The 25,819-nt window shown below is 38.8% G+C and overlaps 1 protein-coding gene across 11 annotated transcripts in view; it reads right to left on the bottom strand.

The window, feature by feature from the left end:
• ADGRL2 (adhesion G protein-coupled receptor L2) overlaps positions 1–25,819 on the bottom strand; it is a 386,461-nt gene that overhangs the window by 28,965 nt on the left and 331,677 nt on the right. For 8 of the 11 annotated variants that reach the window (XM_026116423.2, XM_064516013.1, XM_064516012.1 and 5 more), the window contains 7 exons: positions 22,449–22,558; positions 15,918–16,718; positions 7,994–8,290; positions 7,348–7,451; positions 6,318–6,503; positions 5,260–5,298; positions 2,178–2,361 (listed from right to left, as the gene is read on the bottom strand). In XM_026116423.2, the coding sequence (XP_025972208.1) occupies positions 2,178–2,361; positions 5,260–5,298; positions 6,318–6,503; positions 7,348–7,451; positions 7,994–8,290; positions 15,918–16,718; positions 22,449–22,558 (1,721 nt within the window). The remainder of the gene's footprint in view (positions 1–2,177; positions 2,362–5,259; positions 5,299–6,317; positions 6,504–7,347; positions 7,452–7,993; positions 8,291–15,917; positions 16,719–22,448; positions 22,559–25,819) is intronic. The other 3 variants (XM_064516014.1, XM_064516017.1, XM_064516022.1) reach the window with 1 other exon arrangement.

Here is a 25,819-nt window from a genome sequence, read left to right on the forward strand (position 1 = left end):
AGGCCAGAGAAAAAACATGTGGTAAAAAGAAGGGTGCAGAAAAAGTCTTTTGGCCAGCCTGCAATATGCCCGGAGGTGATATTTTCCCCCTGCTCTTTCTTTAGTTTCCTCACACTGCTGTCCTTATTTGCCTCCATAAGACAGATCTGTACTGGCATATTTCAACTACACAGGCTTAGTTTCTTTTAATTAATTTTAATTAAACCTAGTGCACACGACTGAAATGACAGCCCTATAATACTGAAAACATGACATCAAACCTTTTTTGATGTGTGCTCAAAAAATCCCTCTTAAAAATACCACGAACACAAATGTTGCAGAGAAATCTTTATTTTGAAGCTCCATAAGCCTGTACAATATCCACTGCTAGCAGATCTAGAACTTTGAGTATTGATTTAGATATAATGAGGTTCTGAAACAGTCAGCAAATGAATAGCTAAATACACTTAAGCGGCATATTTAGTGAAATCCGTATTCATATCTAAAGAAGATCCTAATATTTTTTTCTAATTCTATATAAAGGTTTATAATAAGACATTTTATTTGTCCGCTAAAAAAAGTACTGCAAAATGAAAGCTCAGATGCAACTCATTCTTACTTAAGTTCTAATTTTATACCACATTGTATATACAGGAGCTTTCACAGGATTACCACCGAAGGCCAGATTCCTTTGGATCTGGAAAATCACATAGGTCAGGGCAGTCAATTTATTATCAAATATCCATCTTATGTTAAACTGGGCACATAGCCCTACAAAAGGTATGGAGTTTGTGAATCTTTCTGATTCTCTAAAACACCTATACGGATGTGCATTCGGAATTTAGCACAGGCCTATTCAGTTTTGCATGAGACCAGTAGTGTACTACTAATTATGACTTGAAGACAGCTTATGATAGGCAGTGATGGTCAAACAGTCTGCTGAACTCAGTGCAATTGCTTATTTACATCCTGAGATGTCTAGCTATACTGTCTGCATTAAAGGAGCACTTGCCTTAGAAATGAAATATATGATAGTTGGGAAAAGGTTCTTTGCTTTTTAAAGCAAAACCGAAGTAAGTACATTATTTAAGGGGAAAAGGTTCTTTGCTTTTTAAAGCAAAACCGAAGTAAGTACATTATTTAAGGCCTCTGTATAAGTGAGAAGAAATACTAATGGTTAATTCCAGCTCAGACTCTCAGAGGATTTTCTGCAATTCTACCCACATTCCTTCAGAAACAACTGGTGCAGTTACTTCAGTAATGGATTGTAACACCCTTCCTGACCCCTTCCCAATATCTTCCTCCTCAAATAAAAACTAAGCAGAATCATCTTCTAGAGTTACAAATATGCAGACATTGAAACACAAATTTAAAGTCTAATTTCTACAGTCTATTTCAAGTCTCTATCTTGGTACCTTTTCAAATTAGCAGACTTTCAGCTTCCTTGTACCTCACTGAGACTTCATTCATCGCCATAAGACGAAGGAATTTTAATTTTATGCATAGCAATGATTTTTGCTGTAACACAGCCCATCTCCCAGTATTTGCACATCTCTAATACCAGACTCCTTCATTTCTCTGTCACCACTTAAATTTTAAATTATGCTCCAACTATCTTCAGCTATTCTTCAGCTATTCTGCAGTCTCTGGAGCATAGCTATTCTGCATTATGGGAGATGTAGTCCACTGAACACATTTTTACCTGAAGGCAGTCATGTTTAATACAAACATTTGGCCGATGTTCTGAGTGCCTAAAATATTTAACCAGCAAAGCGCAATGCAAAAAGTAATTTAAATTCATTAGGAATAGATTATATATAATAGGAAAGCATTTCTGCAGCTCTACAGAAAGCAGTTACCTCAAAAAAATCCATACTCTGCCATTTAAGCACTCTTCATAGCCATACGTTCTGCTAATGATTTTTCAGTGATAAATCAGCTTTGCAACATCAACTACTTTACATTTTGCAGTGTATTAATAATATTAAAGAAGAATGCTAATTTTGTAGAACTATACAAGAAAAGCACTTCTCCCCTGCCTAGGAGCACTTCTTTTCCTACACGGGCAGGTACAGCTTTCTAGCAAACGCTGCATAGCTCAGCTTTCAAATAATATGTGGCTATCGATAATATTTTTGCTGTTTTTGCATAATGCAATGCAGAGCACTTGAATTATGCTTGAAAAGAAATTCACTTACCAATATTTTCTGTGGGCATTGAGACTCTAGTTGGTTCTAGGAGATTATCAGCCAAGACAAAAGCCCCTTCTTCTAAAGTATCAAGTAACATGGTTGCTGCATGGGCTTGTTCGGAAGAATTCATATCTTTCCAGGACTCTAGAGCTTCAGGCCTGAGCAGGTTGTCCACTGTATCAACAATTGCCTGCATTCATTAGAAAACTATCATTAGGTCTGACTGCCCCAGGCAGCTGGGGAAAATTTCCAACATTATCTGGTGACAATTATAATACTTAACTGTCAGAATGATTTACTATGATTTAATGGCACTAGAAAACTATTGCCAACATAAAAATATTTTCCAACCCCTTGCTGAATTAGCATTAACAGAAGCGCAGCCACTAGCACTGTGTTGTCCCTAAATGGTAAACATGCATATTTGACTCGTCTCCTGTCATAGATAAAGACAGTCTTATTAATGTGCTGAAAAATTTAAAAGTAAATGCTAGAAGTTTTGCCTGAAACTTTCATCTTAAAGTTAATGTCAAAATATATAACTTCTATTTAAAAATACTAATGCCAAAAATGGCATTCTGTAGTTTCGGCTAAAATGACAATAATACCGTTCGGGAAACCTGAGACAACTCATGCAGCTAGAGCACCATAAACTACTTGTCTATGACAAACTGCCTTCTTTATTACAGGAGGCATGAAATGAAGCTGACTCCGTGGATATAAATTAGCCTGGGCCACTCTCACTCCCCCTTCTGTTCCTGTACCTGTTCATAGATATTTAAAAAGATTACTAACTCCCATTCCTGCACAAAGGTCAGCTAAGAAAGGAAATCAATAGAGCAAACAAGATGTCCACTGACTGTCCCTGTTATCAGCGAAGGCAAAACTGTAAAACTGAGTAAAGCTGCCGTTTTAAAAAATCTGTCTTGTAGCAACTCTATCATCGTGTTTTAAGGTTCATTAAGCTGCATATAAAGTAATAGTAAATAAGGAGGAAAAAAGAATTCAGAGACATCATTACATTATTTTTACAAATAATCCAATCAATCACAGTAATCAGTTAATCAATTGAAGGCAGGCTCTTACATTAATGCATAATGTAGCTGTGCATTGAGTATGCTGTGCATTGAGTACGCCATGCATTGCTGAAACACCGTGTTTAGTCTGTCCCATTTACCTAGTCATAATGTGTCATTAAGCATATATATAATTTGTTTGATCAATTTAAAAGCATTGAGAATGGAAACAGAACACGCTGAACAAACAAAAATATGTTGCTCTGGAATACTGTATTGTGCAAATAAATGAATAGAAAAAGTTGGTCGAGGCTATCGTCAGAGCAAGATTAATTAGCCTAATCCATTTTAATATCCTCTTTCTGTCTGCATTGTGAGCCACCAGGACCTTCCTGGCAGGTGGAAGATACTTCGAAGTGGCATTAAAGCCTTTTTTCCTTCTCTAATGGGAGACAGAATAGTCAAAATGCTCACACTGATACTGCTGCAGCCATTAACTAGAGTGGAACAGAAATTGGTCTGCAGAGGCCAGATTCATTAGTCACCAAGAAATACAGATTGGAGCCTCTAATCTGAGGTACAAATGAATCCTCTGTCACACAGTGAGAACTTGCTTCATTTGCATAGTGTAAGTCAGCTTTGGAGTTGTAATTTCAAGAGGTTTATTAGTCTTATCTGAGCAGGGAAGCCCATCTGAGACCTACAGAAAATGACATGGTCCAGAAATGAAGGTTGCGCCAAAGTTTCCTGGATATCTCTATATAGCGCTGATGGTGTGCATTAATTAATATGAAATGCTTTTTATTTATTACAGAATAATCTAACTCTGGATTTTTCCATTGGAATCAGGATGATCATCTGTGCAATGATACTTCTGAGGCGTTCTCTCCCCTCAGACAAGAGAGACAGGGAAGCTGGAAAGACCACGCTGCCCCTGCAACACATCAGTCTAGGCAACCCAATTACTGTTCTTCATACAGTAATATTTATTATTGAAAATTAAAGCATGAAAATTCAGTTTACTCCAACAATACCTGCTGGATTACCCTTTACTCTGAAAAATAATGTTTTCTAATAAAAACCTATTAAAATTATTATTTGTGAAGTGGATTTCTTGCCTGATCTTTGTTTCTGTTGATTTTTTGCTGCAACTGGTAATCTCCCATCCCTTTTCTAGGCTGCAGGATGAAAGAGAGAAGGACCATACAGAGAGCTGTCTCTTCAGTAAGTCCGCATTATTTTATTCTGTTGCAAAGTATTTCCAAGTTCTTTTTAAAAATCATTCTTACATTTAATCTCAGAGGGTACAAGTAAAACCCAGTATTTAAAAAAAAACTTTGAAAAAATATGCAGTAAAATTATTAAGAGCCTCAGACTTGATCTATTCTAGGTTGTCTTCTCTCTTCTTAACAGGGCTGGGGTGGCACTACCAGCATTGTATCACAGAGTAGGAGCTGACAGCTACAGACAATCATTCTGCAGGAGATGAAGGAAACTGAAAATCAGGCAACATATAGCCTGGTTGGTGGGACACTCGGCATGTATTTTGCTAGCGAAGTTGGAGAAGTGTTTTTCTTTACATTTTATCCTGAAATTGCTGAATCTGGCCTTTTTAACAACTCTTAAAACTGTAAGAGAGAGTGATTTTACTAGGTATAAAAATGCACAAGGAACAAAGCAGGCTATATAATGTAAATTTTTCATGCAAGTAAATTTAGTCTAACCAGTCTTTGATATAAAAAACTACCATGGTGAAGTAATTTCTGATCAGTTTCCAGCTCTTTCCTCTATCCAAAGTCATATTATGAGGAAAGAAATGTTACTTCCAATTCAGATAATAACCATTTCTCTTCCTATACTTTTGAGTAAGTGGAAGTAAAAGAGGTATAAACTTTGATCTTTTTCTTTTCTGCGAGTTTTATACCTGTGCAAAGCCAACATTTGTACAGTTGATATGGGGCACAATACACATTTATCAAAGACTGAAATACATAGGATCATGCAGCAAGATGATAAAGCGTGGCAGGTTGCTGAAGCAGGGAGAAAGCAGGGTGACAGCACAGGAGAGATACCTTAAGGTAAGCCCTGCATGTCTTCTCTCGTTTTTGGAGCTTTTTAGTAAGAAAAAAGAAAATCAGAAGTTAGACACATTCTGGAAAGCTTCAGAAATATCCAAAAAATTAGTCTGGTGTTTCAAATCCCAAATTTGGACTATAAAAAGTCTGGACATTAATATAGTTTCTGTCCAGTGATGACCATAAAAATCATCCTACAGGAAACTTTTCTTCCAAGCCTTAATACAGATGCCTAGATGTCTTTGCCCAAATAGTGGGATTTCTGTGAAAAGGTCAAAAGAGAAAAATCCCATGTGAGCACCTGATCCGTCTCTGGGCAAACTCTTTTCAGAGTAGCTAGGGATTTTAAATAAAATTATTGTCAAAATATTGAAGGAGTAAAAGCATCTCTCTAAAGCAGGCTGAAAAATGTTTCATTTATAGCCTGTTGACTAAACTGAGGCAAGGAAGAGACCATGAGGCATAGCACTTCCTCTGAAAAAAACAAGAATGATATCAGTTCCGTGATTTGCATCTAAAATACAAAGACGTAAGTTTTCTCTGTAATAGGATTTCCTCATTCCAAACATGGGGCATATTTTTAATATATCAATTATAACTAATGTTGTATCTTAAAAAGGCTAAGAAAGTGCTATTATTCTGTAGGAAGTCGGATCAAAACAAAATCCTGCACCTATGCAGAATTCCACTGATTTTATTACATATTCAGGCTGATCATTAAAATGATCGCTGGACAAAAAAACTGGACAAAAATACTGATTTGTTATGAAATTTCTGAGAGCTCGTGCCCATTTCCCTCACACTAGTTATAAAGCACTCCTATTTTGATAAGGGACATGCAGCTATTCTGTTTTTAGGAGCAGTCAGCTATGGTGAATTATAACATATCACCCACAGAAGGGAATTTAAACATTCTACTGCGTATTTACTGCTGTTTATTCCAGAATTATGAGCACACAGGAGCAAAATACGGATTTGGCACTAATAGTTCTGAAAGGAAAAAAACCCAAGGGCAATGGTTATCCCAGCAGGAGGTGGGGAATAGAGGTGCGTACCTTGTTATAACTCCTTCCCGCAGAGTCTTTCTCACTGGGCCTCAGTTCCTGCAGCTGAGCATCGAGAATGTCCACGAGCTGCTCCATCAGCCTCACCGATGAGCTGACGTCCCCGGCAAACACTGGTCCTTTGGTGTGTTTAGCCAGTTCATTGGCCAGACTAGCAGCATTTTCTCCACTTCTGATCTGAAATGACAATTTATATTATCTCAGCAGGATCCCTTGTTCTGCTTGAGGCTCCTAATTCCAATTCCCCGTATACCTTTGTTGTGGTGAAATAACCATTTGCACATACATTCAAATCTGCAACTAATTGAGACCAATAATGTTCTCTTTATCTCAGAAGATTAAAGGTTCTTAGATCCGTGACACACAAAAGCAGTTCTTAACAGCCATCAAAACCAGAAATCAGACTGGGACTTCTGGGCTAGATCTTCTGTTTCATCCTCACTTTTATTTTACTGCCATTATCAGACACTAAGAAATCTATTTGTTCATACCAGTGCTTGAAGCATTTGAAAGTCAAGTAGCCTGGTACTGACAACAAATTATCCAGTTTTCATAAACTTAGTAAATCTCAGTAGGGAGGGAAAATGCAGAAAGTGGCTCTGTGCTCTAATCATACCGTTATTAATGCACTCATATAAAAATCTATTTATTACAGTATAATTTTTCCCTAACTAAAAAACTGCTTGTATACCACACATCTTGCTGTGTGACTTATAATATTTGATTCATTAAGCAAATATGGCTTTTGTTTTTTGAACACAAGGTAAGCTATTTTGCTTTAAATAGCAAAGAAATTCCGTAAGCACAGATACGGCACAAGAACTCAGAGCAAGAGCTTACCAGATCCCACACGTGAACCCAACTTTTGATAAATGCTTCACACACCAAGCATGTATAACTGCTTCTATTCTAACTGAGCACAGAGTAATAAAGACAGATTCAACAACAAACTGAATTATTAATGCTCAGAGTTAAAATCCTTAATCACCAGCGTACGCCGCATTAAAAGGTTCCAACCAACCTTCTGCGCCAGCTGGTTCACCCAGTGCGAGGTGCAGTTGCTGAGATCGGGGCCTTTGGGGTTCCACATTCCAGTTAAAACCACGCACAGATACGAGGCGGTTCCTGCAACAGACGCAGAGAGCTACAGCGAAGCTGAAACCATTTTTCTGCATGCATTTAGGAAATCAGCTACAATGTACTCCTAACGGATGCTAAACTCTGAATACCACTAATGGAAGTAGTTGACAATAATTGACAAAAATGTTAAGAAAATAATGTAGATTACAAACAGCAATAAAAAAGTCAGTGAAAAGTACCAGACATTTTCTGCAAACCAACAAAAAGCCCTTGATTTTTCCTGGAGCTCATCCAGAGGGGAGTTCATAACGAGAAAGGCAGCTGTAAGCATATTTCACAACCATCCTCAAGCAAAGACCTAAAGTTTGACCTGGATTCTCAAAGAGTATGCGCAAGGCAATTCTGTGCCCGCGCTCAAATGCCTTTTATAGACTGCAACTTGACCACTGCCTGTAGATACTGCATTCTCCAAGCAACAAAAAATCATATGACAGACAGCTTGAGATGAAAAAAATTCACTGTGAGAGAGCTGCACATTCCTTTTGAAACATCTGCTTGAAATCAAGATATATTTTTAAAAGCAATACCTCGTGTTCCTTTGGGGCAAGGGCGTTCAACCATCATTCCTCTTTGTGTCTGAGGCCAGCTAATCCCCCTAGCCTCAGTGGGTTCACAGAATCTCTCTGGCAAAGGGAAAAAACTTGTCACAGGAGGAATTTTGGTTGTGGAAACTGATGGTGGTGGCTTGGGTCCTCTGCTTCCTTCCTTTGTTCCTCCAGCTAATGTTGTGCTTATGGGACCTTTCTGTGACGCAGTGCTAGTGGTGGACACTGTGGTTTTGTACAGCTCTGCTGAAGAAGTTATTGTCACTGCTGTGGTAGGCACTGCACAGAGAAAATTAGAGTAATAATAAAGTAAGTGATTTCAGAATTACCAAAAAAAAGTTTTTAAAATGTTATTTATGTGGTTTTAAAGGATTCTCCTGTGTCTCCTTTTCTTTATCTCAATATCACTCTTTTCTTATTGCTATACTGGATGCTTAAGATGTAACACTGAATGAGTTTCAATTTTTTTTTAATCCCAGCTCATACCAGTATGATGTTTCAACACGTCCTCTGAATAATCTCTTCCATAACAAAAATTGATAGTTACATTTCTGAAGGCTGAAAGGCAATACTAGTGAGTTATCAGTACATAACAAACACAAAGCAATTAAAGATTTCTTAATCATTTCCAGAGAAGGAATAACTCAATGGACCAACTCATTTGAATCAGCATGCCATAAACAATACAGCTCAGCTTTAACAGCAGAAGTAGTGGGCTGCAACTAACTAGACCATTTTAAAAAGCAGACCCCAAAACTTCACACCACCCACTACACACCTTCCAGGAAAATAACTACTGTAACATCTTCCTACCCGGCAGTCATTCTGCTTGAGAGACTCATAGCATGCCTGATCAGCTCCAAACAGAAGAAAAGCATAGCAGGTACGTGCTGTTTTAGTGCTTCAACATTTCAGGCTTTAACATCCTATTTTGATAAAGCAGGTATGAAGATACGAAGATACAACTCATTCAAGCTAGTGGCAAGTACATAGTTTAATTTCTGATGAAACACTAGGCTTGGTTTAGGCCAAATCTTCCCTGACTGAGACTCACAACCGGTCTTTCCACTGACCTACGGAGGAAATGAACTGTTGGAACTGGTGAGATACCCCCAGAGCTATTTAAATTTGGGGGGCATTAGAGAGACAACACTAGTTAATGCTAGTGGAGATAATACTCTCTAATTTCCGTTCATCACCTTGAAATGCATATTGAGCAACAGCTGAAACAATGCAAGTGAGTAATGCAATTGAAATAGTTACCATTAATTATTTGCAAATCTTCATTAGCATTCACAGTGTTTTACAGGCACATAAAAGCACAGATCCTTGTGCTGAGGAATAAATAAGCTCATATCAAGTCTGCTTTTTATATCCTTCCTGATATAGAAATAAATGAAGCTAATTTTAGGATTAACTTTCGTGGATAAAGTGAGGGGTTTTTTTTTTTTTTGCTCCTCGGCCCTTGAACTCTGACTTACTGAACAACGTATGTTCTTAAATTAAACCACAAACAAAAACAAAAGAAGAGATGCCTAGCTTTCATCCAGCGGATTTTTTTTAAGTTTGTGTTTTGAATAAGATTAACTTTCAGTAGCTTAGAAAATAAACAAGTATTATTTCAAAATCCTCTTTTAATTATATCCCAGTTACAACAATTTTTATGAGTTTCATTATTACGGTGTTGTTTCTATATGAATTTAGAGTGGAATTTTTGAACATCAGAATCTATTTCTGGAGAGCATATACAAAGATGTGTTTTTTAACCCCTTCTTGCTCACAGATGAGAAACTTCTTCAGAGAGTGTCTTCTGTCCAGGCTAATTCTCGGTTGTTTGAAAACAGCCCAGGTAACTGTGACGACCTTCCTGTGTAGCCAGCGACTGTGCAAACCTATTCAAACCTTTGTATCTGTGCTGCAAGTGCTTGCCCCACATCTTGGGCAACTGCTGTAATTTCCTTCTGATTACAACGCATCCGGCCTGCCAGTGCTTCCCCACTCACGCTTGTCCAAAGCATCGCAACCGCCTGCAGCAGCGCCAGGCAACTGCTGCTCAACCAGCTCCTGGGCAAGAGGGAGCTGCCAGGGCAGGCGACAACCAGTTATTCCCATTGTCCCCTAACACACTGTGTTGGTTAGTACGTTTTAATCACTGAAATCGGTATTAGCAATACTGCTAACAGGACTCAGTCCTATAGCACTTGGGCTACCTTTGCCTCAGGAGTGAAACAGCCGTGTAGGAACTTGTACCCAGTGCTGGAAGTTTAGCAGTGAGGGGATGATTTTCAGGACATATTTTGTGCTGAACCCTGAGCTAAGACATTCTGCTGTCATTACGCAGCTTTAGGTAGACCAGTTTTAATGCTAGTCATTCAAATGAATGCTAAAGCATATCACTGATGATGCAAATATGACCCACATAGCTTAGCAGTAATACATACTTTTGAAACTTATTTAGGGAGACTTCTTAGGAAAATGACTTGAAACCACCTCTCTCCTAACACTAAAAAGAATACAGAACATTTCTAAGAGATTTCCTCTTGATTTACATCTAAAAAAATGGAGAACTCCATATATTTAAGAAAGAACCATGAAACTTCAGGCAGTGCTGGGAGTCTCGGAAAGGAGGAAATTGAAAAAACATGACCCAACTGAACACATCACTTTAGGAATACATCTAGCATACAGAAGGCAGATCATTTTGTTTTCAATGACCTATTGGGGAACTTAATCTGCAAGGTCATTGTCCTGAGCTCTAAGCAGACACACGATAGCTGCCACCACCTGATGTTTCGGGTTCTGCAAGCCTGGGTGATGGCATCTGCAGGCTCCCATGCACCGTCTTTTGCAGTGCTTTACAGATAGAAGATAATGGCAGTGATTATTAATAAGCTGCAACTAAGAAGAAAAACAATCTCTCTTTAGGGGTTATTAACCTGTGACTCCAAGCAGCATGGATGAGGCTGTTAAAAGGCTGAAGATATGTAATTTTTGTCCAATTCCAAAAAAGCAGGTTTTACAGTGTGAGATTCTATTCTGGACTTTTTGATTAGGCTTGACATGCCAAGGAGAAAAACAAAACCTCTGCTGCCTTTTTTCTTTTCTTCTTCTTTTAAGAATAGGTCTGCTTCATTGTCAGCTGCAGATAGTCTTTGTAAAATAAAAAATAAGAAAGGAATAACAGGAAGAAAATTCAAAGACAGAAGTAGAGGATAATTAATTTACAGTTGTTTCATGCATTACCTAACAGCGGATTTAAATAGTTATACGTACTATCTGTTTCTAAAAATGAAGATGCCACTGGAGTAAAACTTAACACCTGTTTTAACAGTGTGATGTCTATAAAAAACATAACACAATTGCCTAGGACAGCAGGGAATAGTAACTTTGTTTCCCCAACTGACAGAGAAGACTAGATTTAGTGAAGGCATTAATTTTGAAGCTATTTGGTATTGACTGCCAACAGGTTTCAACTCTAAGTAGGCATTAAATACTTAAGAAAAAATCTGACGTTAGATACTAAAATCTTATTGAAATGCCTAGATGATGCATCACTTCTGAAATTCTAATGGCTCCATTTTCATCTCCCTTTTCATCCTTTTCATCTCTAGATGATTTTAGAAATTGGTTGCATTGATTTTCCCGTTAAATGTATGTTTTTATAGGTCAGACATTTAAATGTATTTGGGCATCTGAAAATTCAGACGCCCGCTTTCCTTTTTGAAACATGTCACACACCGAGCTAGCACGCAGAGCAAGGGGATCAGAAACCGACAGCAGCCGGCGTCTCCCTGCCTTCTGCTGGCTCCTGCTATGTGCCTAACTGGTTTTATGCTTCGGTGAGTAAGGGGGAAGCCATTAAGACTTTCTTAATTACCTATAGTTTCCAGCTATTATGCTGGCCAGCATTCTATTGACCCTGCCAAATCCCATTTAGCTGAAAGCAAAATGTTTACATAGCCATTTCTAAATTTATACCTGTAAATGATAATAAATACGCTACAAAATTAGCAAAATAGCTATGATTAAGAAATGTGCTATCTGGTCCCCATTATGCTGTCTTTATTTGTACAGCCACTCTTTAATCAATCTGTAGTGTAGCAGATTCAAGATAACAGTAAAGGGCTGATTTACTTAACAATTTGCTGCATGACTTCATCGTAGATTCTTGGGAGTTACAAAGATTTATCTGCACCAGCTTTCTACTATTTTAAGCCATCGCTGATGGTACTCTCAGAGGTTTTGCTCTGTCCACACCCACAACATCCATATTTTCCTGCAGTGATCCAATAAAACTTAATGATGGGTATCATGGAACAAAAGGAGAGACTGAACTCCGGTTTGAACAGCTTTGCACAGTTAGTGTAAATTGGAATAAGTATAGATGAAATCTTTCCCGAACACACTAAAACAAAACAAAAGGGTTTATCTTCTTTTTGTTACCAAGGAAACCTTACAATGTAATAACTCATTCGCTTTTTAGGGGGAAAATTCCCTTCATTCTTCCTGAGTCTTTTAATTTAAAATTCCTTTAAAAATTCCTTTCGCCAACTAGGATTCTTTGGGTCCCCTGAACACCTCCTTTAGAAAGAATGGAAGGGACATATCCATTAAGCTTACCAAGCATATAAAAAAAAATTGTTTTGAATTTTTAATAGCTGCTATTTGCAGGACCTGATACATTTTATTTCTAATTTAAGGTTTTTAATTTTAAATATATTTTTTTCTGTCAGTCATATCTCAGAATATAATTTATAGATCTATGCACTGTAATTTCCACGAGAAAACAGAAGAAAAAACAACAGCTAAAGAAGGAAGTCAAGGGGTAGCGTTCTCAAGCATTTTTCTGAAGACTAAGACTATAAGGATTTGGGGAGCCTGTAACATACACAGTTGCAATAGGGGGAGATAGCTTAGGTTTGCAGCAAACCCCAGGTCAACATTAGGTTAATCACAGTGGTATTTCAGAGGTTTCAGTAGGCAGATTTAAAACTGAAGGAAAGAAACAGAAAGAAAAAAGGCAGGTTTGGAGTCACAAATGAATCCAGTGTCTTGGCCGTGGGAGCAATGTAAACATTCCCGTTCAGAAGTGCGACTCACACATGACAAAGAAGTCTTTCTATGAAGGAAGCCGATTTGTTTTTGAAGCACTGATAGTAAGAAGTTACGGTGTAGTCAAGCACTGATAGCCAAGACAGATAGATGGGGGAAAAAAAAAATCAGCAAGTGTCTATATATCATTACTGCTCCCACGGCAACAGAAGGCACACAGACTGCTGAGTTTTCCACGACGGCCCCAAGTTAACCATTCCAACAGAAAAGGCCAGGACTTCCAATTTTGAGGCACTGACCTTGCGACATCATTAAATACTGGATATTAAAGTACCATTGCAGAAGACAGCAACAAAGAAGGTTCTCGTGCTAGCAGACATAAAAAATGTTATCCTAACACCTATGTCTTTGAGTAGATGGCTAAGAAATCTGAGTCGACCCGAAAGATCAGAACAAAGAAACATAAAAATACCCTTCATCAAATATATGTATGAGCAGAAAATTTGATCTAACTCCACAGGAGACAAAAAAATCAAAATGTGTATTTCATACACAGAACCTTATACTGCACAGCAATGAAGGGATTGATCCTGAATTTATATAGCTTTTATTTTGAAACAGAGAGGAACTGAGAATATAATACAAAAAAAATACAGTTAGGAACTGTATAGAATCTCTTTATGGTTTTAAAGTACTACATCTCAAGGACAGTCATATTAGATAATTTTTCCTTTAATTTAGTATGTCTTTAACTGCAAGCAATTGGCTTAGGCTGAAGAGGAAATGAATTAAAACATATTCTTAGATCAGCCACAGACAGACCCATACAAAATTAAACTATTGGGTACTGGCTATATGAAGGAAAAAATGCTTCTTGTGAATATATGCATTGCACATGTATCCAAATAAACGTAACGTCTTTCTATAGCCTCTATAGTTAAAAAGGGTCAGAATCAAAACGTATTTATTGAGCTCTTAATGCATGCAGGACTAAAAGCCACAAAGCACTCAACAACATATTCCTTCGGCATCGTCACGGGTGAACGGGCGGAGGGCTGCGACGAGGGGCGAGCGCCCTGCTGCGTGCCCTGGCCCCGGCCCCAGCGGCTCCGGCTGCAGCCAGCCGCCTCGCGCGCTGCCTTCTGCGCCTGGGCCCCCAGGAGCAGCACGGGGGGCGGGCGGACGCCCAGAGCTCTTCCTGGCCCCAGAGGGGATGTGGCCAGGATGCGTACTGTAACTTGGCACCTTACTGACTCTCACAATAAAAACATGAGGAAAGGTCTTGTGGTCTATTAAAGCAAAGGAAGGATTCTACAAAGCCCTTTCTTACCTTGTTTAGCAATTTTTGCCCCAATGCAGTGGCTTAAAGATTAGCTTTTGCCACATTTATGATGTATGCTTTTATTAGATATGATACCAACCCGGAACAAACTCTAGGGCAGTTGTCTGAACTGCAACAGCTACTTCAAACCTGCACCTTCATCTTCTCCTCCTGCTTCTAAAGCTTTGGAGAATTTGCATCGTCACCTCAGTTAAACCAGCTGACAAGTGACATACATGAGAATGTATGAAAATGAAAACAGTAAAGTTTTTCTCTAATTACACAGATGCATACGTCTATGCTAAGAGCAGCCCCACAGCCTCCCTCGGGAAGGGGCTCGCTTGCTGTGCAGGCAGCAGCTCTTGCTGGGAGACTGGCCAGGTGGCTCTGGAGGCCACACTTGGACCTGCAGCCCCGCACGCCTGCTAGTGTCCTGGCTCTGGAGAGCACTATATATTAGTTTAAAACCATCTTGTCCTGGTTTATCCTATAGATTGCATGTCTAACAGCAGCTATACCAGAACATATTGATATAACTGCGTATACACTAAATAGTTTGTATTGCTGTGTGGGAACCAGCTTAGCTGAAGCAGGACAGCTGCCTTTCATGTTAAGAAGCCATTATTACTACCTTTTTGAAGTAGAAAAAGGTCTGTTAAACATGTATACCAATTAGATGAGAGAAGTGAAGTATTACCTTCATTACTAATGCAGCTAATCAAAATTCTGCTCTTTTTTGCATGCATCTTCTTCTGTCACCGAGTATTTCTCTTAAAATTTACTTTCTCCCTCAGGTGCTAGTATCTGGCTCTGCCTATTCATGCCATTCTTTTAGGGATATCTGGGTCCTAAAGGCCTGCAATTTTCTGTTTGCTTTTGGCAGTTAGTGTCTTGCCTTTTAGGTAGTTGTTCTGACTTCAAATGAACTGAACTGCAACTGTAATGGACTTACCAAGAAAACTGCTACAAAGATGCCAGATAATCTTGTCTAACCAGACAGTAGAAACTGTGAAAAGAAGGCTTCGGAAAAATATTTTTGCTTGGTATTGCACATTAACCCCCTACTCCTCCTCTGGGACTTCCCGGCACACATCACTCCCAAGAGCTGGTGCCGAGAAGCTGAAAGGTCTGCGCGTACACTGTAATCAATTCAAAAGGCAGGTAATACAGAACAAACACAAACATGTCTCCGGTTCAGTGTGAATGAACCAAAACTTACTTTAGCCACAGAAAGTTAAACTGACCGCTAATGCAAAGTAAATAATGCCCCAACCCATTCTCAAGCCCAGAAATATTTTATTCCTGTATAAGAAAAGGAAAAAATACAAGCCTGTAAACCAAATAATTATCTCCTTCTTTGCAGGTTCTGTTAATTTGCCTTGCACCAGCGTAAACTCCGCGCTGCCCAGCATCGTGCTGAGAAATCCTCCTGGCCCTTCTGCCAAAAGCGAAGTCTAAGACCAGAGACATCTTCACAGAGCTGTCCAAGTACGAGGACTAAGGGACTAGAAACGAGAAAACCCAACTTCTTACCTTGGGCAGGATCAGGTGGGCCAAACTCCAAAGAATACCGTAGAATGAAGTTGTTATTCCACACATACAGCTGGTTATCTCGGGGGTTGTAATCCACTGCGGCAATGTACTGGTACTGGTTGGGGAAGGGAACGTCGACGTGCTCGCCCCTGCTCAGCCTGGTGTTGTAGATGTAATCGATGGCGTTCCTGCCCGTTTCGCTCTCGTTGTCTTGGTACACTGACCGGACGACGTAGAGGACTCCGCATATCATGAAAGCATTCGATGCTGCCCGTTTGTCGTACGTGGTTTCCCACGTGGCTTCAAAGCGCAGGGTGTAGGGATTCAGCTGGCTAATGACGATCATTCCGTTGTTTTGCTCCGTGGCATAAATCACCCATAAGCCATTTTCATCAACGGCCAAGTCAATGTCAGTCTTTCCTCCCCATCGGTATGGAGACGTGTCATGGTAATTAGCGTAATTGATAATGGCCTCTCCGCTCTTAATTCTAGTCCTCAAGTCAAACTTTACTATGTTCCTAGTTCTTTCTTTGTTAAAAAAGACAGCACCGTCATACACTACAAATCCAGTACCATCCACTCGATTTGGAAGTTTGTATGTTGTCTGCTGGCGTCCATTTTGGAAGTCCTCTAAAGAAGCATACTCTATCAAAGTATCGGTGCGGTACGGAGTCCATGGCATGAAGTATATTTTATCTGCAGCCTGGAGAGGATCTTTGCACCAAGCACCTGCTTTTTGTTCAGCTTCATATAAATACGGTGAGTCCACAATTGCTTTCAACGTCCCCGGGCAAACAAAAACTAACAGTCACAGAGAGAAGTAAGACAAGAATTACGTCAAATTACAACTGTCTCATAATCAAAAAAAAAAAAAGAAAAAGAAAAAAAAGGTAGGTAAATCATAATGACTGTGTCAGGAAGAAAAAAAATCAATTTAATTGGCACTGGATTATACCTTATTTTATAATTAATGCAGTTATCACCCTTTATCATCCACTTTTCTTAAAGTTACCATGTTCTCGCTGTACCAGTATGGGAAGTGGACGGGAACTGTTTTCACTAGTACAGACCAAGGCTCAATGGCATACACAGACAGCTGAAAATGTAGAGCTACTCTTGCATTTTCATCTTAAGACTTTTAATGAATACGCATTAACGCTCCAGAGCTTTTAAGTGGTGTGCAGCAGTGCGCTAGGTCATTTCAGCCCGAAAAAAAATCACTTCGACTTGTTTCGAACTTTAAGAAGTGGGGAGGCTGAAAAAGGAGGTGCCTCGCTTAAAAATAAAGAAACCAAACAAATCATCAGGTATATAGAGAAAGCAATTAGGAGCCGAGAAAACAAAACACAACCAAAGCAATGAATGAAACAGACCAGGAAACCCTGTAACCATGGCATGCTATGGAGAGGGTTCTGGAAGCCAGGCAAGATGACACTTCATTAACAAGAATTTACCCAAGGGTGAGAGAAAGAGAGGGAGAGAAAGACAGAGAGAGAGGGAGAGAAAAAAGCAAGGGAGTCATCCCTCCAGCCCCAATATTTCAGACACTATCCCCCGCCACCTACTTTAAGCAGCCAAGTCACTTTATTGCAAACAGTCGACTTCTTTATGAGGTGTACTTATGAGATCCTGCTGATTATAATTAATATAAGAGTGTTGTGGGGAGGGGAAGGGAAGAGGTTAACATCCATAAGGCACATAACAAGGAGCTGGGGTTTGGACTGTATACGTTATTTACCTTTTTGCTCCACTTCTATTTTAAGCATCGGAAGAAAAATAAAAAAGTGCAAGGAAAAAAGAAAGAAGATTAACATAAATTGACTATTAATCTAAAGGTTAAATTAGTAACAGACGCTAAATATAGGGAGAATAAGAACTGCACTATATTGGATAAAGAGAAACAGACAACAGGAAAACCTAGCAGGAGAGAGATTCTCGGGTTACATAAGTGAACATGGATCAATCATTTTAGTAGATTAAGGAGGCAACACAGATATGTTGGCATGTAGTTTCACTTAGTGAACCTGAATAAATAATGAATGACTTTACTAATGCATGGTATACATACTCTTCTTCTTCTCAAACCCAAAGCATTACGCTATCAGGTTGATTTTTAAAAGAACGGCACGTTAATACAGTACATATGTGCTAATGCACATACACATAGTATATTAATTAGATAATTATAAATCCAAAATGCAGTATATTAATTATACAGGTATGTATGTGTGCTCTGGAAATCTTCCCCCCATCTCTTCCCCAGTCATTCCTCTGCTCTTCTTTCTTGTAAAGAAAGTAGCTTGCATCCTTTCACTCTCCTTAGGTATTATTTTATTTGTTTTCCTGAACGTTAATCTTGAGAATTTTGTCACTTCTTAGTCTCTAACTGCAAAAGCAGACTAGAAGGAACAAGCAAAAACATCTAGAAAGAGGAAGCAAAAGCACAGTAAGCAAGAGGAAAAGAGAAGAAAAAATTAACATTTAGTTCATTTAGATATTCTCCAGCATCACCGATTAAGCCCGAAACAGCAAGCTAGTATGCAAGGACAGTCATACTAGGTGTTCAAAAGAAATACCCACCCCATCACCATGCACAGAAAATCATGAAACAAACCCGATTAACAAAGTTACACTACTATAGCAACTTTTTCCCCAAGGAAGTTTTAAGGAACAAATTACAGGAAGAGTTATAGCTGAAGTCTAGCTAGTAAATAGCTTTCCAATAATTATTTGCAATAAAACCTATTTCACATACTCAGTAGCCTTTGAAGTATGTTCCCTTAGTTTCATAAAATGACCTGGAAAATGACAGTTGTACCAATCTTTACAACAGTATCTGCTGATACCAAGGAATTTTATCAAAACTATCTGCACAGCTATTACATCTTCAGTATTACGGTATTATCCAGAAAAATGTATTTGTATGTTCCATAAGAAGTTCTGGATTTTCAGCTTCATTTAACAAAATTACATATGATTTTGTGAGAATGGCACTGGCTGAGCTAATCCCGTGTTTCTTTAGGAAACAACTCAAAAACTTTTATGGGGGGGGGGGGGGCAGGGGGAAGAGAGGCGCTTAATATTGTCAAAATGAGCAGTTGTTTTCCTAGCCTGTGTTCATTTATGTATCTTCAGGAAACATTCTTGTTTTTTTGCAATTTGTAATTCTTGAGTTATCCGAGTAAGCAGAAGATGCAGTCTTAGGTGGATTCCTAGGTTTTCACAATTCAGAGTTAAAGACTTTCAGACGATTCTGTCCGTGAACTATTACGCATGAGCTTATTCCTCGCCAAAAAGCAATATTGATATCGTACCTGCTTCGAATCAGTAATAGGACAGTGGGAAAAAGACAGGGATAACAAAAATCATTAGTGGCATGTCTGCTCTGAGTGCATTTGGGTAAAGCTGCACATTTTTCAGGGACAGATAGGCTTATTGCAATAAACAAATGCTGCAAAGTCCAATCAATACAGAGAGAGAGAATGAAACACTTTAAAACATTTTCTATTGAATTCCTGAGTCCAAAAAGGGCTTAAAATAAAAATGCACCGATGTATAAAATGGTACTTTTGATGTGCTTATTAATAAAAGGGCTGACTTCTTTTATTCAGTCAAAGTGTCAGCGTACATTGTGCAGCATAATTGAGAGAAATGTCAAGTGTGGTACTCTCAATTTCTTTGTAATTTAATCAATAACATTCTAATTTTAGGACAAAGCAATGCCTATTAAATTTGTTTAGAATTGTAGTTTTGGTGGAGATCCAACTGAGTATCTCAACAGATTTTTTTTCAGCTAAAGAAGATTAGAAAAACATCAGCAATAGCTCTACGCTCTAAGATGCAAACAAAGGAAGCTTTTTATTAAGCATTTTGTTATAAGGGCAATGAATACAGAACCCAGAGGAAGCTCAATCGATATGCGTGATCAGCAAGGCAGCTATGCATTTCTGGAGGCCAGCGAGACATAGAGAAGCTCATAAACTGCATTTTGTACAAGGGTGACACACCAGCTCCAACGTATAAAAAGCTCCCAACTTTTACTCAAAATCTGGTACTAGAGCTATTTGTAATCTCTCATGGACTGAAAGGTGTCACAGCAAGACACAGCAAATTTTGCAGTCCTGCAATAACCAGAGATGAAGTTCAGATAAACAAGAACTATAATTGAACTTTCGTTTCTAGTTTCAAAGTCTTGTGAGCACTAAACACCTCCCTTCCGAGACCCACGAAAGCCTATCCCACCTTCCTAACCAGCCTCTTACGCTGCAACAGCTGCTGTTTGCAACCCTGATGATTTCAGCCCTTCCATATCCCTGGAAAAGGAGCAGTGGAACATGTACGGGAGAAATCATAGACTCGATAACTGGAGCTGATCAGGCAGCAAACAAGAGACTTGGAAAAATTCAAGGACAGGCTTCAGGGGACAGGGAAAAAAGACGGCCAACAACCAAAGGGCTGCTGAGGCACCAGGCAGTTTGAAATCAAACTTCAAAGCTCATCTTTTATAACTGGCAACTTTTTTAATGACTGCTGGTAATAGCAGAAGATTCCTTTTAAAATTTTGGAATTAGGCATAGAGTCATCACTGTACATGCTGCAGTTAACAAACTCCCAAACTTAAACTTTCAAAGACAAAAAAGTATCCAGAATCCTGAGTTATGATAGACACAGAATTATATAATAAAAGGGGCATGCCAATGCAATTGTCAGTAAATAAAAATAAACATTTTAAAAGTAGAATAACTACATGTTAGAGTACAGGGTAGGCCGCGCTGTGGCACTATACTTCTGAAAACTGGAAAAGAAAAGATGCCTGTAGATAGGAATACCCAATCGGTAGAATATATCCACACTTGTCTTCCTAAAACAACATAAAAAATTATGTTTGAACATTATTTGCATCACACTTCCTCTCTATGCACTAGCCTACTGGAACTGGAAACGTAACCTCTTGTCACTTGACTGACCTCATGGTTTGGAATCAGATGCACTGCCCTCAGTCTGAGAATTTGGGAACAAAAATAATGCTAAAGTAAAAGTCATCTTTGTGGAACAAAACAATTTGGTTAGATTGGGGTAAGACATCACTCCTCAAAAGTGGCATAAGAAGAATGGTTAAAACAAGCCACCGATACTACACACAGGAGGAATGGTACTAGGGATCACTGTAAGCAGTAGGCTTCCAATCCTACAAATGGTACAGAAAAAACAATCATAAAGCATCCATTTCACAATGACAACGCAGAAATGAAGAAAAAACGATGGTCTGTGTTTGGCCTTTAACATCAGCGAATGTTCAGTGTGGTGAAACAGTACAGAATAGTATTCTGATTTAAGAAGCCTGAATTTTAAAATCATGTGCAGTAACCGGTATGGACAGTTTTGACATGGCTTTGCTTATGCCAGAACTCATTTCCTTCCTTTTTGGGTATAGACTGTCACCACAGTGTTTTTGCATCTCAGAGTTGGCTTGTTTCCTGTACCAATAGAAAATGTGACTTTGGTTAAGCATTACTGCAGATCAAGAAATTCACACTTAATAATAACTTAAGGGAACAATCAGTGCACTGCTCAAACTCCACTGCAAACACAGCTATTTCTCTGTTGAATTACAGGACGAGGGAGAATTCACTGCAAAGAATGACCTTACAAGGAAGCAAAACCAGTTAAAAGTGTTGAATCTGCAGAACGTTTATAAACATGCACACGTCAATGAAAAAAATATTAATTACTGCAAGGTAATAAGAAGAATGACTAAAACTAGTGAATTCTGGCATTAGAAAGAATATTGTACAAAACTGCTGAAATAGCACAACTTCTGATTTTTTTTTGCTCTCAATATTGATTTCAGTATTTACTCTGTTTTCAATAAAAAAATCTGTTTTGGCAGTTGATTTCAAGGCACAATTCACATTTTCTGTTCACGGTAAAAGTGAACATTTCTTTCTCACTCTTCTCCCCATTGTTTTCAAGAAACAGATTTCAGTACCTTACTGATGAATTATTCACTCTGATTCAGCGTTCACTTGTGAATGTACCCCGGAAGCACAAAGTCGTCTCACAAAATCTACCAACGGAGGCATTTGCCTCAGCGTGTCAGTGGTGGGTTTTGCTGCGCACCCAAAGCAACCACAACAGCAGGTAGCCTTTCAAGCAGATCATGATTAAAATTGAAGTCAATTCCTTCTTTAGAAATCTGCGAGCCAAACCAATTTGTCAGCAACTGGTATTGGGCAAAAGTACAAATTTCTAGCAGGCCTACTGAATAGCTAATTCGAGTTTGTTTTCTGGAAAAACAGTTGCCTTAAAAGCCAAACACTTAAGAACACAGACAGACACTTGGCCAGCATTGCCCCATGGCTTCCTTCCACACGTGGTGAAGCTAATTGGAGGCCCTAGTCGGCAAGTGCTCTGCATGCATAATGGTTCGGTGGGCCATAAACATATGCTCCTTCTCCATGTAACAATCGCGCTCCTGCTCTAATTGTGAAGGCCAGAGGAAGTGAACAAGAATAAAAAGATTATACTTACTGTAAGGAACACATTCATACTGAACTTCTAGATATTTGTATGTCCCAGGACAAGGATCAGGAAACACATCTGACCCAGTAACTACTATGCATTGTGTTCGGTTGTTGCACCTGAAATGGGAAAAGAAAGCAGGCTAATTAATTTAAAATTACAATTTAATTTGCAAGTTAATACTAAAGTGGTAAATACAGTGCTAACTCTTTTCATGCTTGGGCAGTCCAATCCATAAGACAACAAAGTTAATTAATACTTGATCAGTCAAAGTCTGTAAGTAAGGCTTTGAGACAGTATCTCAGTTCAAGCATTATACTCCTAAATTTGGGAGTCAAAGTTACCTCAAATGTTACTCATTCCCACTGATACAGACAGCAGTTCCCAAATATCTAGCAGCTCTGCATTACTATACAACAGAATCAAAGCAAAAGTCAAAGATGATGCAAAATGAAAAAATGCACAAGGTCTCAGTTTTGAGTAACAGACAATAACATAAGCGAGCAATTCCTTAGTTCTTTACAGATATACATACTGCTGAATGGTTTTACATCTCAGCTTTTTGCTGTGATTCAAGGAAGCTATGATTTTGGTTAGAAGTTACTGTAGACAAAGAACACTGACATTTCCATTTTAATTATTTTAGGTGCAACTGGTGGACTCTAAGCTTCCTCTGTTAGGTTACAGGAAGAGGGAAAGAATGACCTTCTGAGGAAATAAGAAAAACAATTAAAATGAAGAATTGCAAGAAAATTAATTAAAATATATTTTAGACTAAATACTGAAACATACGCATTTAACAACAGAAACCAGTGCATTTTGATAAAAAGAACTTTGTATACAAATATCTCTAAGCACTAGAGTCCACTAAATTTAACAGCTTTTAAGCTTTTTTAATATAATCAGATATTTTAGATGACCATTCAGTTTTCCAGAATAAAAAAGAAATATTACACTGGAATTTAAAAAGGGAAAAACTACCACATAACTGTGAAGAGACAGTCAAAATGTAATATAGAAAAAATAGAAGGAAGTGGGGAAAAGGAAGAAGAAAAGGTCAGGGAGTTTGGTGACTAAAAGAAAAGGAGCTTGGCTGATCTTCTCAGGGGTGAGTTTTGTTTGTCAGCAAACTGAATAACACAAGTCTGAAGTTAAGTAATAGCCTAGCCTTTGACTCCCGCGGTACATCAACTTCTTTATTGCCCTACTACTTCCCACGCTCTGAATACCACATCCCAAGCTAAAATAATCTATCTTGTATCAACGAGTTTCCACAGCTGTGCATTGCAAACAGGTACGAGAGTAACTCACACTACCTCGTAAAAGGTAGAGCAAGGACGACTGAGACAAATCACCTTCCTTTCAATGTCCCAATCGAGCTAGCACAGAACTGGACGGGACACTCTTGCTAAGGAAATCCAGGAACAAAAACTCCTCTGACTTTTTCTTTTTTTTTTTAAGAAGGCTAGTTATTTCGCTTTTAGTCTCATAACTCTCATAATTGCAAAACTAATGGGAGCTTCTGTACACGCTGGAGGGAAGGGGAGCGCCCTTCGGGGCTGCTTGTGGAGGGGAGCCTTCTGGAGGGTGCAGGCCGGTCCCTTGCACCGCTTGCATGGGGACCGCCGGGCCACTCGCGCTGGCAGGATCATCCAGCGCAACAGCCAGGGTAGTATATTACACAGTTTGTAATGATTTATATATATTATACTATACATATTTATAGTATACTATAAATAATTTATGTATAAGATTATATATGTAATATATATACAAATATATATATTTATACACAATTTATATGCATTATCCTAGTGCATGTATATACTAGTTTCTTTAAATTTTTTTGTTTCTTTAGTGCAAACTTTATGTTGAAGCAAAAATCATTCCTACAGTAAGACTTTGCATAGTGCATCATTCAGTATAATGGTTTCTACAGCTTTGAGCTGTATGAAAATTTCATTTTACACTTGAATGAGTGGCAATTAAGAGAGAAATATTGATTTGTTACAAAATAAAATGGATATGTATTGGGAGGAATTGCTTGAGAATGAAATTGATGAAGGTCATATTTAGCTGTGGAAAAGAAAAGCTTTACCAACAGTATTTGTAAACCGTATGGAAAAGAGAAACTCTTGTTCCCCTGATGTGAGACACTGCTGTTGTCTTTTCTTTCATTTTCCCCCAACGCAAAACTCATAATGTTGCCATCGGTCAGCAAACTGAGAAGAACTTCACACTAGCTTACAAGGAAAGGATGGATAATAATAATAATTCTGAAAAATGCAGTACTTTTTTTCTTTGTACAGTAAGTACTAGTATCAAACTTAAGGCACTGAGCATCATTTACAGAAAACGGTTGACTTTCTAAAGACTTCTGAGTGCCTGTGTATGCAAGCCTTCACCTGCTGTGCATACGGTCACCCTTTGCTCCCATACAGCCAAAAGGCAGGAAGCCCCAGCCGCAACCTGTGCGGCTCACTCCCTCATGCCCCGTTTTCCAGGCCTGCCAGGAAATGTGCAAGCCCTTCCTGAAGGTGATTACTTCATGAGATTCTCCAAAATAAGCTTATAATAGAAATAAAATTCTTGCCAATTTGAAAAATTGGCCTAGACATCACCAGAGAAAAAAATTAACTGGCAGCTGAAGTCCCTCATTCATTTTAACCAGTATTAGTTTTTCCGCACAACACACTGTTAGCTTGGTACGCCTATCCAAAATCGTTCCAACTGAAGGCACGACATGAATCGGCTTTAGCTGCCGGGAAATTGAGAAGATTCATGAAACAGACCTCATCTGCGAAGAACTCTATACAAACTCAATAGGAGTTGTTCTAGAAATCGTAGTACATGAATTAGATATGAAACCTTAGTTAGGAGAAGACTAACTGCAGCACTGAATAATGACAACTCAGATTGCTGGGCTAATACCAGCCAGAGTTTGGCAAAGGGGAACGGAGGAAGTACCGCTACAGTCTCACAGAACGCAGGGACTAACTGTGTACTCTAATACTCATTTCTTCAGTAGTTTAGTATGAATGAAGAAAGGTTACATTTTCATAATGCAAATGCATCAATGAGAAGCCAGTAATCTAAAAATCAAATGGAGTGTTTAATTAACAGTTACAGTACAACGTCTGAACTCCTTTCACCTCAGGAAGAAGGCTGTGCAAACGAGGAACGGCCCTTTCACACATCAGATTAACACAGAAAAAACGGGAAGCGAGGCAACCAAGCAAGCACGCGCTGCTCCCGGCGCATCCGTCTCCCCGTGCATGCCCCCTCCTGCGTGCCGCCGCGCGAAGGACAGCTGTACTTTCCACGATAATTTGTTTGCATTCCAACTCTAATCTCGACTTGTACAATTCCCAACAAATTGC

This window comes from Dromaius novaehollandiae, chromosome 8 (assembly GCF_036370855.1).
Source record: "Dromaius novaehollandiae isolate bDroNov1 chromosome 8, bDroNov1.hap1, whole genome shotgun sequence".
Classification (NCBI taxonomy): domain Eukaryota; kingdom Metazoa; phylum Chordata; class Aves; order Casuariiformes; family Dromaiidae; genus Dromaius; species Dromaius novaehollandiae.